Source organism: Artibeus jamaicensis, unplaced genomic scaffold (genome assembly GCF_021234435.1).
Source record: "Artibeus jamaicensis isolate MK-2021 breed Jamaican fruit bat unplaced genomic scaffold, CSHL_Jam_final contig_464, whole genome shotgun sequence".
NCBI classification, from domain to species: Eukaryota; Metazoa; Chordata; class Mammalia; order Chiroptera; family Phyllostomidae; genus Artibeus; species Artibeus jamaicensis.
Genome location: NW_026521842.1, coordinates 13,708,659 through 13,722,370, shown reverse-complemented (window position 1 = coordinate 13,722,370; position 13,712 = coordinate 13,708,659). Strand labels below are relative to the sequence as shown.

At 47.1% G+C, this 13,712-nt stretch overlaps 1 protein-coding gene across 3 annotated transcripts in view; it reads left to right on the top strand.

Moving 5' to 3' along the window:
* The window catches only part of PDPR (pyruvate dehydrogenase phosphatase regulatory subunit), a 39,821-nt gene that overhangs the window by 10,950 nt on the left and 15,159 nt on the right, over positions 1 to 13,712 (top strand). The window contains exons 2-13 of one of the 3 annotated variants that reach the window (XM_053666601.1): positions 166 to 450; positions 1,966 to 2,099; positions 5,224 to 5,305; positions 5,403 to 5,566; positions 6,224 to 6,345; positions 7,133 to 7,250; positions 7,973 to 8,122; positions 9,066 to 9,258; positions 10,406 to 10,530; positions 12,366 to 12,521; positions 12,937 to 13,070; positions 13,465 to 13,613. In XM_053666601.1, coding sequence (XP_053522576.1) covers positions 227 to 450; positions 1,966 to 2,099; positions 5,224 to 5,305; positions 5,403 to 5,566; positions 6,224 to 6,345; positions 7,133 to 7,250; positions 7,973 to 8,122; positions 9,066 to 9,258; positions 10,406 to 10,530; positions 12,366 to 12,521; positions 12,937 to 13,070; positions 13,465 to 13,613 — 1,751 coding nt within the window. In that variant the 5' untranslated portion in view covers positions 166 to 226. Of the gene's footprint in view, positions 1 to 165; positions 451 to 1,965; positions 2,100 to 5,223; positions 5,306 to 5,402; positions 5,567 to 6,223; positions 6,346 to 7,132; positions 7,251 to 7,972; positions 8,123 to 9,065; positions 9,259 to 10,405; positions 10,531 to 12,365; positions 12,522 to 12,936; positions 13,071 to 13,464; positions 13,614 to 13,712 lie in introns of those variants that run through there. The other 2 variants (XM_053666602.1, XM_037144773.2) reach the window with 2 other exon arrangements.

Sequence of the window (13,712 nt, the reverse complement as noted above, 5' to 3'; positions counted from 1 at the left end):
TTCATCATTGCCTGCTGGTGTAGCGAACCTAGCACAGGGTCTGAGACTCGGTTAATCCTCATGTGTTAGCTGAATGAATGATGATTGTTTTTGTTGCAACTTTTTCTCATGAATCCTGTGCACTCAGTGCAGTGGAATGAAATACATTTGTTTTTTTCTGTCTAGTTTGAATGCTTGGACTCTCCTGAACTGAGCGAGGGCACGTCTCTGGGTGCCGACTGACGTGATGTTTTACCGGTGGCTCTCAGTGGTCCGAAGACACAGAGCCAGCCGAGGATGGCGGAACTGGTCCTCAGCCAGAAGCAGTGCATCGGCGTCCATGGCACATTCTGTCGCTCTGCCTGCTCAGGCGCAGGTGGTCATCTGTGGTGGGGGAATCATGGGCACGTCCGTGGCCTATCACCTGTCCAAGATGGGATGGAAGGACATTGTCCTTTTGGAGCAGGGCAGGTAAGGATTCAGCCAGATGTGGGTTCCCCCCTTCCCTCCCCTTTTCATGACATTGCCCCACCAGAAGCTAATCACTGTTGCTAAGTAGCGTGAGAAAAATCACAGGGGGAACACTATACTCTTTTATTTTGGCGATGTCTGAAAGCCGTGTTTTCTTGTTTCAGAGAGCAGGCAGAATATGACAAAACAAGTCTCTGAAACATGCATTTATTTCAGGTTCGCAAGATGCTCTGTTCCCCTTCCTGTGGTCAGGCAGCAGCGTAAACCCTGCGGGCCAAGGCCTCCTCTGGGGGTTGGATTGCCTGCACTCTGATCGATTTCTGTTTTCAGTTCAGTAATTTATTTTGAAACAGTTTGAGATTTACAGAATAATTGAGAAGGTAGAAGGGAGTTCCCATAAGACTCACCCCCCAGTTTCACTTGTTATGAACACCTTTTTTTTTTTAATATTTTAAAATTTATTTATCTTTAGAGGGGAAGGGAAGGAGAGAGGGAGAGAAACATCAGTGTATGGTTGCCTCTCGTGCGTCCCCTGCTGGGAACTGGCCTGCAACCCAGGTGTGTGCCCTGACTGGGTATGGAACTGCAATCCTTTGGTTCACAGGCCTGAGCTCAATCCACTGAGCTCTGCTAGCCAGGGCTGAACGCCTTTTTAAAAAAATATTTTATTTATTTATTTTTGGAGGGAGAAAAGCATCAGTGTGCAGTTGCCTCTCATCTGGCCCCCACTAGGGACCTGGCCTGCAAACCTAAGCATGTGCCCTGACTGGGAATCAAACCTGTGACCCTTTGCTTTGCAGGTCTGTGCTCAATCCACTGAGCTGCACCAGCCAACGCTGTTATTAATATCTTGTATCAGCATTACTGTCTCACTAACAACACTGTCACATTATTATTAACTACGATTCATCGTTTATTTGCATATTTTCATTTTTCCCTAATGTTCTTTATTTAAGACTTTTGTGTTCTGTTGCCTATACAAACTGGACATTTTTTTTAAATTTAAAATTTATTTCTTAAAAGGCAATACATTCACATGAGCCAGCATAGAAAGTTGTTGAAGAGTGTGTAGGGAAAGTCTCTCTCTTGCCCCTGACCTCTGGCCTCAAGTTCTCCTTGCTGTAGGCCAGGCAGGTTCCTGCTGTATCAGTGCCAATGCCCTCCATTCATGAGCACATGTATGTTCATCAGTGTGTATTGGTGTATATGGGCGTTCATTTATTTTTCCCTGTTTTATACAAGTGGTAGCATTTCCTAAACACTGTTCCTCACTTTACTTTTCTCAATAGGATTGTTCCACATTGTTGCATACAGGCTTTTTCACTCCTTCTTTATGGCTGTATAGTATCCCATTGTGTGGGTGAATTCTAATTTTGAAATCAGTGTCGTGTTGACGGACATGTAGGTTGTTTCCATCCTTCGATAGGATAAAACAGTGCTGCAGTGTGGAAGTTGAATTTGCTGCGTTCACAGACACATGAGTCCAACTAACAGCTTTTTGGATCCATGCTGCAGGCTGGCTGCCGGCTCCACGAGGTTCTGTGCTGGCATCGTGAGCACCGCCAGGCACTTGAGCATCGAGCAGAAGATGGCAGACTATTCAAACAAACTGTACCATCAGTTAGAGCAAGAAACAGGGATCCAAACAGGTGAGCAGGGAGTCAGCCCTTTACTGGCCTCTGTGCCCTGGACTCTCACTTGGTGCTCTGTCTGGTCCCCAGTGAACTGGCCTGGGGATTGGTGACTCAGACCTGACTTCCAGCCCCTGCGCTGCCACTGGGTAGAGTGTTCATTAGCCCAGGCAAGTCTCTTCACTTTTGTGCTGTCTTCCGTTCTGTTTTTAAAATGAGGGCATTCAGTCATTATTCCAGATCCCTGTCAGGCGATGTAATTCTTATTATGATACGAAAGCCATTTCTGAGCCATTTCCAGTGTATTTCACTCACTGAAGTGTGGTAAGTGGCAGCACTGGCTCTGACAGCAGGAGGCGGAGGAACGTAAGTTGGGGTGCTGATGGTCACGGTTCAACCTATTGAACTTCAGAAAACTGCTAGTGAGAATGTTCCTGACTGAGAGCATTCCCAAATTTCCCCTTCCCTGTGGGATAGGGGTGGATGGGCCAGGGGGTGGTAAGCTAACCAGCACTGGAATGAGCAGGAGCTGTCCTAAGAAGAGGACGACTGACCCGTGCTGTGGCCCCATACCGTCAAAGGGGGAAGGTGGCCGGAGACTGATCGAAGGCGGTCAGTTTGTTGTGTGGTGACGGACGGATCAGCCGGAGGCCCGGAGCTGAGCTTGCTCCCACAGCCAATTAAGCCATGTGGGGAGCACATTGTTCGTCCCCAGTGGGTAGCCACATCCAGTGAATGAGGTTCCAGACACTCGTGTATGTCAGGGTTCACCTTCTGAGGACCTTGCGTAATTCACGTACCATGGGTAATTCAAGACTAATCCCAACAAAGGATCATAGCTTTGCTTTTTTTCTTTCTTTCTTTCTTTCTTTTTTTTTTTTGCCAACTGAAGTGGTTCTGCCGTGTGATCAGAGTGTGAGCTCAGTGTGTGGTGTGCCTCGAGGTCCATTTAGAAATTATATGACGTGTGACAGTGTTTTCATTAGGGGAAGAGAGGTCTGAATTTTTTGAAGTTTTGGGTTTATAACATTTCCACTGATACAGTTCATACTTTCATGAAGTGTACCCTTATTTGTAAACTAGAGCAAGCCCATCTGCCTAGTAACTAGGGTTTCCTAGCCATGAAGTTGGAGAGAAGAGATGCCAGGAGAGGAACAGGAGGCCTGGAAGGAAGAGGTGGTATATTCTTATGCACGTCACAGGGCTGGGACTGGGGTGAGGAGAGCATGCACCCGAGGGTGACCCTGCACGGCATGTCGCTGAGATCCAGTGCCTCCTTACCTGGTGTGACCTGGGCGCCTTGGCACCTCGTGGTGTCATTGGACCGGACCAGGCCTCCTGCGGAAAGGCAGGGCTCGCAAGTGAACACAGTGAAAGTAGTTCCTGCTGCCTCGCTGTCTCTGGCGTTTTATTAGGGAAGATGCCTGCTATGGGCAGGACAGGCAGGAAACAGTCCCTTTTGTTGGATTTAATGATGGCAACAAGGTACTTGAATCAGGTATTACCCAAGGTTTAGTCAGAAGAGGGTCCACGTAATGGGCCCAGAGATGGGGCAGCTGAATCCCGCTTCACTGGGTCAGGTACTGGTGTGTTGCTGAGCCTTGCATCACTCAGCTGGTTGGCTTCCGGAGGGATGAGGGTCATAGGCTTCTTTTCTGTAAGGTAAGTTAGCTTAGTGTTTTTTCTAGATCACCATCTGGAGCCCTCATTTGCCCCGGCTGCTCCTTGATGCCTGTGGGGCAGTGAGGAAGTCCAGTGAGCCAGAGTAGGGGATCGCCCTCTGGCTCTCGCCCCCTAGCCGTTCACCTGTGGCACAGCGACAGGTGGCCAGGGGCCTCCATGGAGAGGCCTCCCATCTGGCATTTGTGCAGGTGTGCCCTGCTGTGGTCGCTTCCTTCAGTAGGCAGCCATTGAGCCATTGATGCAGATGAGGTGACACGTGCGCCACTTGCTTAGATGGCCCTGATGGTCCACTCGCTTGAGGTGCACGTTAGTTGCCCGTCAGATCGTAGTGCGACTCCGAGGCCTCATCCCGACCACGAAGGTTGGTGTCTGCAGGGCTGTGGTGTGAGTGCAGCCGTCTGAAAGTTTATAATCTTTGGGAGTATTTCATGTATTGCTGCATCTTATAATGAGGGTCATTCTTTTGCAGCTGAAGAAACCTAGATTTAGGGAGATTGAGCCAATTTTTTAACTCAGTGATAATGCAGTTTTTAAAAAATTAATTAGTGGGTTGAAAGGAACATATACAGTGGTAGTTTCCTGTATCTAGTCTATAGTAGTGAGTGTAAAATAACTCTGAACCCTTTCTCTCAATGTGAAATCCGGAGTGTGAGTAGCCCACAAATCATCAGGGTAGTCTGGTAAATTGACTGTTTTTAAACACCGGTCTCTGGAATTCTAGTCTTCTAAACTGAGACATTCTTGTCATGTCAGTGAAGGGTATATTTACCTGATGATTTCAATAGAAATTAAGAAAATAAGCTGTTCTCACTGTACTTCCTTTGAAAAGAAACTGATTGATTCAACTTTTTCTTCATAAGAAGTGAGTCATTGCATTTTAGGAGGATTGTCATTGACCCATGTACAATAACAGTTGTGTCAGGTATGTTGATCACAAACCAGCGGGAGGCAGTGTAGAGGCCAGGGCCCCGCAGGCGGCACTTCAGTGGAACAGAGCCTTCTGGCCTGGGTGGTCTGCACTTGAAATTTCAGGTGACCGCCAGCCATTTACCTGCTTGCCCAAGGCTGAGTATCCCAGGGATCTGATGGGCTGAGCTTCGGTCACATACCTTCTGGCTCTCCTGGGGAAGGAGGTAGGGTTCCAACACCCTGGGGGCTGATGTCATGAGCTGTCTTCACCAAGGGCTACATGCCCACCAAAACTAGGGGGAGAAAATCTAAAAAGAGTGAAGAATATAATGGAACCTGGGTTCCCTTCCTCCCCAAGAGTTTTTGAGCAATGGCATCTTTTATTTATTTATTTTTAAGAATGATTTTATTTGCATTAAAGTCTCGTTTGATCCTCACACAACTCTGAGCTGAGACTGTCTAGAGGGTGGCCTCCCAGGACCCATCACAGGCCTTCTCCCTCACCCTGCCTTTGCCTGGTCTGTCTGAGTCTGGGCTGATTTTCCTGCAGGCTACGTAAGGACCGGCTCCATCTTCCTGGCCCAGACTCAGGACCGCCTGATCTCCCTGAAGCGTATCAACTCAAGGCTGAAGTACGTATGAGGCTAGAAGCCAGTCCTGGCTTTACTGTCACACTGACCTCTGCCAGAGGGCCAGTGAATGTCATTGTCCCCTTGTGTTCTGTGACAGCGTCATAGGCATCCCTTCCGAGATCATCTCCCTCAAGAAAGTGGCTGAACTCCACCCTCTCCTCAATGTGCACGACCTGGTGGGGGCCATGCACGTCCCCGAGGATGCAGTGGTGTCCTCTGCCGATGTGGCTCTTGCCCTGGCGAGCGCTGCCTCCCAGAATGGTAAGCAGGTTTGGGATTAGGAGGCAGAGGTTGTGCAAGGGCGTGACTCACAGTAGGCAGCGACGCCCACTCAGCTACCATTTTGTACGCTGGCTTTTTTGTTTTAATATACCATCTGTTAATATTTTTCCTCGAGCCACATTTTCCTTATTAAAGTTCTAAGGAATGGCTCTTACTACTGATATAGTGCACTTCAGACTTAGGGAACTCTTTTCAGCCACTGAACTTGAGAAGCTCCAAGGTTAGAACACACCTTGGGGATTTAACCCACAGCTTAGACTGTATCCAGGTTTGGAGTGAATGAGGGGAAGACACACCAGTGTCCGTGGTGGTGTGCACTTTGAATGAATTGATTCATGATGGGGCAGATTGGGGTTTAAGGGGCTCTATTTGAACAACTTCTCCCCTCTTACCATTCCTGGAATGTAACTGTGCACTGAAGTCGTTACTAAGCTTGCCTGCTGTTTTTAACCTTGGGAAAGTCTCATTTACAGTCTCGGGATGTGGTTCCTGGGAGTTCTTGGTTTTCTGAAATTAAAGCATCGACCCAGCCTTTTCAGTGTTTCCTGAGAGTTGGGAATCGGCTGCGGATGCCTTGATTCTGGAACATCAGAGGTTCGAGTTTGATGCCCCCACTCTTTCTTTACCTTCGAACAGGGGTTCAGATCTACGACCGGACGAGTGTTCTTCACGTGATGGTCAAAAAAGGTGAAGTTACTGGCGTGGAGACAGATAAAGGGCAGATCGAATGCCAGTACTTTGTCAACTGTGCTGGTCAGGTGGGTTAGCAATGAGAGGGGGTCTCTGGTTTTCTTACCTTTTATCTCCGGGACTTTTTTGGCGTAGAGACTTAAGATTCTCTGGTGACAAACTGAACAGATGTCGGGCCCACACCATTTCTAGCGTGGGCTGGAACCCTCGGGGTCCCCATCCTCCCCATCAGAAACCCGAACCATCCCTGCAGCAGAGCGTGCGACCTTCTGCCTCCTCCCTGGGGGCGCGGTGCTCTCCTGCCAGCAGGGCCGGGAAGCACTTGGGTGTTGACATAAATTTTTGGCGTTGGGTTTTTCCATGGTGTTTTATTTCATTCTTTAACATAGCAAATAAAGTGTTAGGCTGTTTTATTGTGTCAGGAGCATGGGTTCAGTTTCCAGAACACTAAGCTGCTTCTGCTTTTAAGACACATTGGTCCTTTCCATTCACTCAGTTCAAAGTGATCTAGGAATACTTCCTGCCTTGGGAAGTTCCTCCTGATTGGTACTTAGGGGTTGTAGTTGAGGCCAGGCATTTTGTTAAAAGGCCTCATTTGTTCTCCACGAGCTCCTGTTACTTGCTGGTAAGTCTGTCTGTCTTTGAGCTAAAAGTAAGTTTTATGGTTTAAAAAGTCTACTATTGCTCCCCATCCAAATAAGTAAACTACCAAAGGCTGACTCCTTGTTTCTCACACCTGACATTGTAGCAAGAGCACACACGAGCCACTTGAAATTAAACTCTTTTCAAGCGGCTGAACTTGCTCATTTGTCTTATTGTTCCTCTTCCACCCACAATCAATCTGTCCATTTGTAGTGGGCATACGAGCTGGGTCTGGCCAACGAGGAGCCGATTAGTATCCCGTTACATGCCTGCGAACACTTCTACCTCCTGACTCGCCCCTGGGAGACCCCTCTGCACAGCAGCATGCCAAGTGAGGACCTGCGCTTTGTTTTCAGTCTCCTTTCCTCGCCCCTGTTCTGTCCTCGGAAAAGGAAGACTTTCTGCTGAGGATGGAACGTGCCCGAAAGAGTCTTGTCTTTTCTGGAGCCTGTCATGGGGAGGTGGCCCAGTTCTGACTTTTCTTTAAGAACTCTTTATGAAAGGATGGCCAAAAGGGGCATTCCACTTAAGCAATTTTTTCCCCTGCAATTTAATTGTAGTCCCAGACAGAAGTCTAAATTGATTAATATTTGGAATTAACCTAGAGTTTTAGACTTGAATGCTGGACATTGTAGGAATGTCATGGGTGAGCTCTAAACTCAGGGTATTTGGTGACCCTGCATGTGGAGGAGAGGGTTTGATTCCTTTCAGAGGTCTGAGTCCCTGGAATGAGCTTGGCAGTCCCTGTCTCAGGCTTTATGTGGCGCAGGGGCCGTTAGTCGTCTGGTGGTGAGGACTAGGCAAAGCTTCTAAGCCCCTGACCTGTGAGGGGTAGTCAGACGGTTTACACTGTCAGTCTGAGAGGGAGAATCTCCTGGATGACCTGGAAGGATGTTTTAGAGCTGCAGTGTCCACTGTGCTCACGGGGTGCTGCTTGGTTAGTAAAGCCAATAGCGGGGGTTTCAGCTTCACTGTTTTCTGTCCATTTAGCAAGATGGCTTACCTCTAACCCCGGTTTTTCTCTTCTTCCCACTCCCTTGTCATTTCTCTTAGCTATCATGGATGCTGATGGCAGAATTTATATTCGGAACTGGCAGGGTGGCATCTTGTCTGGAGGCTTTGAGAAAACCCCAAAACCAATTTTCACTGAGGGCAAGAACCAGCTGGAGATTCAGAATCTGCAGGAGGACTGGGATCACTTTGGTGTGTCAACTAGATAAGCATTAGTAATGCCCTGTGCTCGTCTAAGATGATACATGTTTCAAAGCGTTTTCAAGAATAGCACGCTCTTCGATCCTTATAACAGCCCACTGTGGAGGTTACGGGGGGCAGGCCACAGAGTTTGCCGGGGCTCAGGACAGTCACTGGGTAGCAGAGTCAGAAGACTAAGTCTTGGTTAGTGGGCTTTTTGGCTTATTACTTACTCAACTAAAATAACTGCTGAAATTTTAGGCTAGGAAGAAACATTTTCATAGGGTTTCTGATAAAATTAAAGATATTTTTAGAAAAATTAATATATTTACTTAATTTTATAATTTTAATTTTATGTACTGAATAGTTAATATAGTCACATGATTCCAGATTTAAAAGATATTAAAGGGTCTATACTGAAGAGTTTCCTTCCCACTCTTAATAGATTTTTTTCAAGATAATCTTTTTACTGTGGGAAACTTCCAACTTTTGCAAGTGGAGAGCACAGCGTGAGGAACCCCCCCCCACCAGCCAGCTTTGGTCTGGTGTCACCTGTGTCACTGCCCCACCAGACTGCTCCCAGGTGACGGAGTGCGGACGGGCTGAGCATCTGTCTCAGACGTTCCCGCTTTGGGACCCTGCCCCTTCATGGCATCTCTCTCGATGCCACGTGGGGGCCTCAGCACCGAGCCCCTCGAGGTCCTTATCTGTGCCCACGTGCGTCATCTCTGCCACAGCACCTTGCCTTTCCAGAGAGTATCTCCCTTCTCAGTCTCCAAGCCGAGCACTTCGTAGGTGTGTTCCGTAATCCCATCGAGGTTTCTGCTTTCTGGTCAATGGCCCAGCTGGCTCTTCCAGAAGACCTCTTTCAAGAGATTCTGTGGCAGGAGAGGGGGCTGGAACTTTGGAATTCCCTGAAGCTGAGGACTCGTTTGGCTTTGTTTTTATTGCTCAGAGCCCCTGCTGAGTTCTCTCCTGCGTAGGATGCCAGAGTTGGAGACCCTGGAGATCATGAAGTTGGTGAACTGCCCCGAGACCTTCACACCGGACATGAGGTGCATCATGGGCGAGTCTCCTTTGGTGCAGGGCTACTTTGTCCTGGCAGGAATGAACTCCGCTGGCCTTTCATTTGGCGGGGGAGCTGGCAAGTAAGTCTTTCTCACTCACGCTGAGCCCAGTGGGCTTCTCCCTTTCTGGAATCACTTGTTAAAATGGCATGTAATATATTTAATCTGGTATGTTAGTGGTAAGAAGATACATGTGATTTTAGCGTCCTTCAAAATAATTACCAGGGAAGGGCTCTCCTGATATTCCTGAAATGTCACTGTTCAAAATGTCTTTGGGACTCCTCTTTTGGAGGTGGCCATGGAGACTGTGAGAGGGATATTTCTGTGCACTCTCTCACCTGTGACAAATGCAGGTCCTTTGAGTGTGTATTTGAATTTAGAAATATCCACGTGAGGTGAGATAGATGATCATGCTGAGTATTACAAGTTTTAATTTAAAAAGCAGGTACTAATAAAAATTAAGTGGCTCGTGAAGAGACAAATACTGTGTGATTCACTTGTATGGGAGACTTACACTAGTCTAACACACAGAGACCGACAGTAGAAAGGCGGATGCCGGGAGCTGGGCAGGGAGGGACTGGGCAGTGATTGGTTAATGGGTGAAGAGGCTCATTCTGGGAAGATGAAAAGAAACCTGGAGATGGGCAGTGGTGAGGGTTGCACAATAATGTGAATGTACTTAATGCCATTGAACTTTATACCTGAAAGTAGTTAAGGTAGTCAGTCAATTTATGTTCTTATATTTCCACAATTAAAAGTTTGTTTTTTAAACTAATGTGACCTTTTTTTTGGAGCGAATTGTAGAATGGCTCTGAAAACAGTTACGAAAGTGGAGTTGTGAAAACCTGTGGTGCAGAGGAGGTGTAGTCAGATAGCTGTGTGCCTTTCTGAGCAGACTGTTTCACAGAAAAAAACACATTGGGCTTATGAAAAAGAATGCATTTGTATGTATTTTAGTCTTCTGTTTTCCTAGATGTGCCTGTGTCTTAAACATTTTCTAGGGAACCTTATTATTAGGGTTGAAACCCTCCTAGTGGTCTTGTGAGAGCGGTGGTAGAAGGGTCCAGGTTGGTCTCTCCCAGAGCAGGTGGGCAAGTTACCCAGAATCGCTGAATCAGCTCCTGACAAGATAGGACATTTGATCCTTGTTGGTTCTTGATTCCTGGTTCAATGCTGAAAGTATCACACTTGAGGCCCAACAACTGTCATTCCCCGCCCCCCCAAACAGGTACCTCGCCGAATGGATGGTGCACGGCTATCCCTCAGAAAGCGTCTGGGAATTGGACCTGAAGCGTTTCGGAGCCCTGCAGAGCAGCCGCACCTTTCTGCGCCACCGCGTCATGGAAGTCATGCGTAAGTGAAGCTTTATCCCAGTCACACCTGCCTGCAGGTGCAGTTCTTGGTTCTGTTCTCATTCAAAGGGACAGGTTTTGCCTCAGTTCTTAATAATTGCTTCACGTTGTGCTCCATCTGATAGTCACAGACCATTTTCTCTTGTGGGTGTGGCAGCTGTGCACTTCCGGGGGCAGGGAGCTAGAATGGGACTTACAGGTGGGAATTCCCGTCAGGTTCCGGCAGCAGCTTCTTTCATGTTCCCAGCCTTGCCTGCTTCCCACTGTGCCTGGGAGGACTCCCTTTGCCACCATGAGTGCCTGCGGTCCCCGCGGGGTCTTTGGGACCATGGTTTGCTCTCCAAGGCAGAGAACTTGCCAAAGTATTCTCAAAGCTTCAAACTTCTCTGAGTGATTTTTGTCATGAATCCATAATATGCTGGTAAGATAGGAAACCACTTCTCATGTATGTAGAAAACATACATTCCTGCTGTCTTTCTCCTTTTTCTTACTTCCCTCTGTCTTGGAAGGATCGGTCTCTTCATTTTAACTGGCTATTCTGCCTTGTTTCTCATTTACTTTCTAGCTTTTGTATCAGGAATTGAGCCAAATCAGATCGTCATTTCATTTTTCTTATACTAAGGAACTATTTTCAGACTTTGCCAAAAAATGTCTAAATATTTTATGCATATTTATGCTGAGGACTAAGTCTCTGTATTGGCTGTGACCACTGTTCTTTATTAAGAATGAACTGCTGGTTTAGTAGCTGGAGGTTCCCTTCATGGCGGACACTCGGCTGACCTTTAACATCTGCGTGGCCCACGTCGCAACGCCTGCTGTGGGGGTAGAGGCCTTGGCAGCAGCGTGTGTGACTGCTGAGCTTCTTTAGTTATTGGCAAATGCTACAGTTAAAATGTTGAACTGTTGTAAGTCTAGATGTCCCCATCCATAGTTACTGTAGAACCTGTGCAAATTGTAACTGAGCTCGAGTTTCTCCTTGATAATGACATGTGTAGTGGCATTCTCTGATTCTCATAAAATAGAAATTGCAGGCACGACAGAAAGTGGGGAGGGGGAAAGCAGAACCTAAAAATACCAGAGATTGACAAATTGCCACAACGTCAGAAAACCTGTGTGGTGTCCTGTTTTTTAATCTCCCAGCCTCCCCCATGACCCCGATGCACCTCCTGTGTGGAATGGGTGAGGTCAGGTCTTCTCTTTGGAAGGGACTAGATATCATACTCTTTCTGGCTGTTTTTACTCATTGCTGTTACAGATTGGACATTAGGAGAAATGAATTCTGACTCTAGCTTTGTTATGTGAATAATGTCACTGGGACAATACTATGCAACCTGTCAGATTTCAGAGCCACCAATTCAAGGTATGCTATGTGCCCTTTCACTTCAGAAATGGGTTAAACATTAGAGAGGAAATGTCTGTATGGGTCTTAGATCCCGACAACATAAGCATTGTAAAGAAGGAAGTGCCATTTTTTTACACTTGTAAACATCTGTGACCCCCGCAGTATCACCTTCATCTCCTATGGAGCTTAGCAAAGTTTAAAACTAGGACTTTTCTCCCCTTGTTTCTCCCTACTAATTTGGAACCATAATTGTGGACAGAGATGGAGAGTCGTCGTGTGACTCATAGCTGTATAACTGCAGAGGGTGACCCTGACTCTTGCAGTATCGTTCTTTTCTTCTGGAGCATGCCGGTGGGGCTGGGTCCTGTTTGGCAAATCTTGCTGCATTAGCCTGGAAAGATGCTCTGTTGAAAAGGACCAGCTCCCGAGACTAGTGGGTAGTGGGCGCTCAGCTCTGTGGTTGGGCTTTCACAGACTGTTCCGATCTGTTCTAGCTCTGCTGTATGATTTGAAGGTTCCCCGTTGGGACTTCCAGACGGGGAGGCAGTTACGCACATCTCCTCTCTATGACCGACTGGACGCACAAGGAGCCAGATGGATGGAAAAACATGGATTTGAGAGGCCAAAGTACTTTGTGCCACCAGACAAGGGTAAACAGCACGTTTTTGTTTTTATTTAATTATTTATTTTACTCATTTATCTTTAGAGGGGAAGGGAAGGAGAGAGGGAGAGCAATATCAATGTATGGTTGCCTCTCGTGCGTCCCCTGCTGGGAACTGGCCTGCAACCCAGGCATGTGCCCTGACTGGGAATTGAATTGCAACTGTTTGGTTCGCAGGCCTGCTCTCAATCCACTGAGCTATACCAGCCAGGCACATGTTTATTTTTGCTTACTTTTTTTTTTGCCCTGAGAATTAATAAAACTTATTTTTAAATATATATAGCTAGAATGTGTTCCTGGAAGAAAAAATAATAAAAACCTGTTAAGCTAGACAGGGAGCTCTCCCTCACCACCAGTATAAGTCCTCTCCTTTTCTCTCTCCCTTTTGTTCTTCTGTTCTGTAGACCTCCTGGCATTGGAGCAGAGCAAGACTTTCTATAAGCCAGACTGGTTTGACATTGTGGAGTCTGAAGTCAAGTGCTGTAAGGAAGCCGTGTGTGTCATTGACATGTCCTCTTTCACAAAGTTTGAAATAACAGTACGTATTTGGGAACCCATATAACAGACTAGGAAACGGTGCATATTTATTGAATGCCTTCTTTTTTCATCTGTCTCCTCAAAACTGGTTCTTTAAGAACTCCGATATATTTTAATGTCTTTTTTTTTTTTAAAGATTTTATTTATTTTTAGAGAGAGGGGAAAGAAGAGCAAGGTAGAGAAGCATCAGTGTGATTGCCTCTCGTGTGCCTGCAACCCAGGCATGTGCCCTGACTGGGAATTGAACTGGCGACCATTTGCAGGCTGGCATGCAATTCACTGAGGCACACCAGCCAGGGCTGATTGAATTTTCTTAGTAAGTCACATTGCCCATCAGACTAGGTTACCAGCTAAATGATCTTGTACTCTTTCTGCTTTGTTTCTTCACCTTACAGTCCACCGGAGATCAGGCATTGGAAATTCTACAGTACCTCTTCTCCAATGACCTTGATGTGCCCGTGGGCCACATCGTGCACACTGGCATGCTCAACGAGGGTGGAGGCTATGAGAACGACTGCAGCATAGCACGCCTGAACAAGCGCAGGTGAGGTCAGCTGCTGCTGCCAGCGCCCTCCAGCACTGGCTCCCTGAGGGTGCCGTGGCAGAGCCAAGCGCCCAGCTCACTCTTCCAGGAAACCAGAAG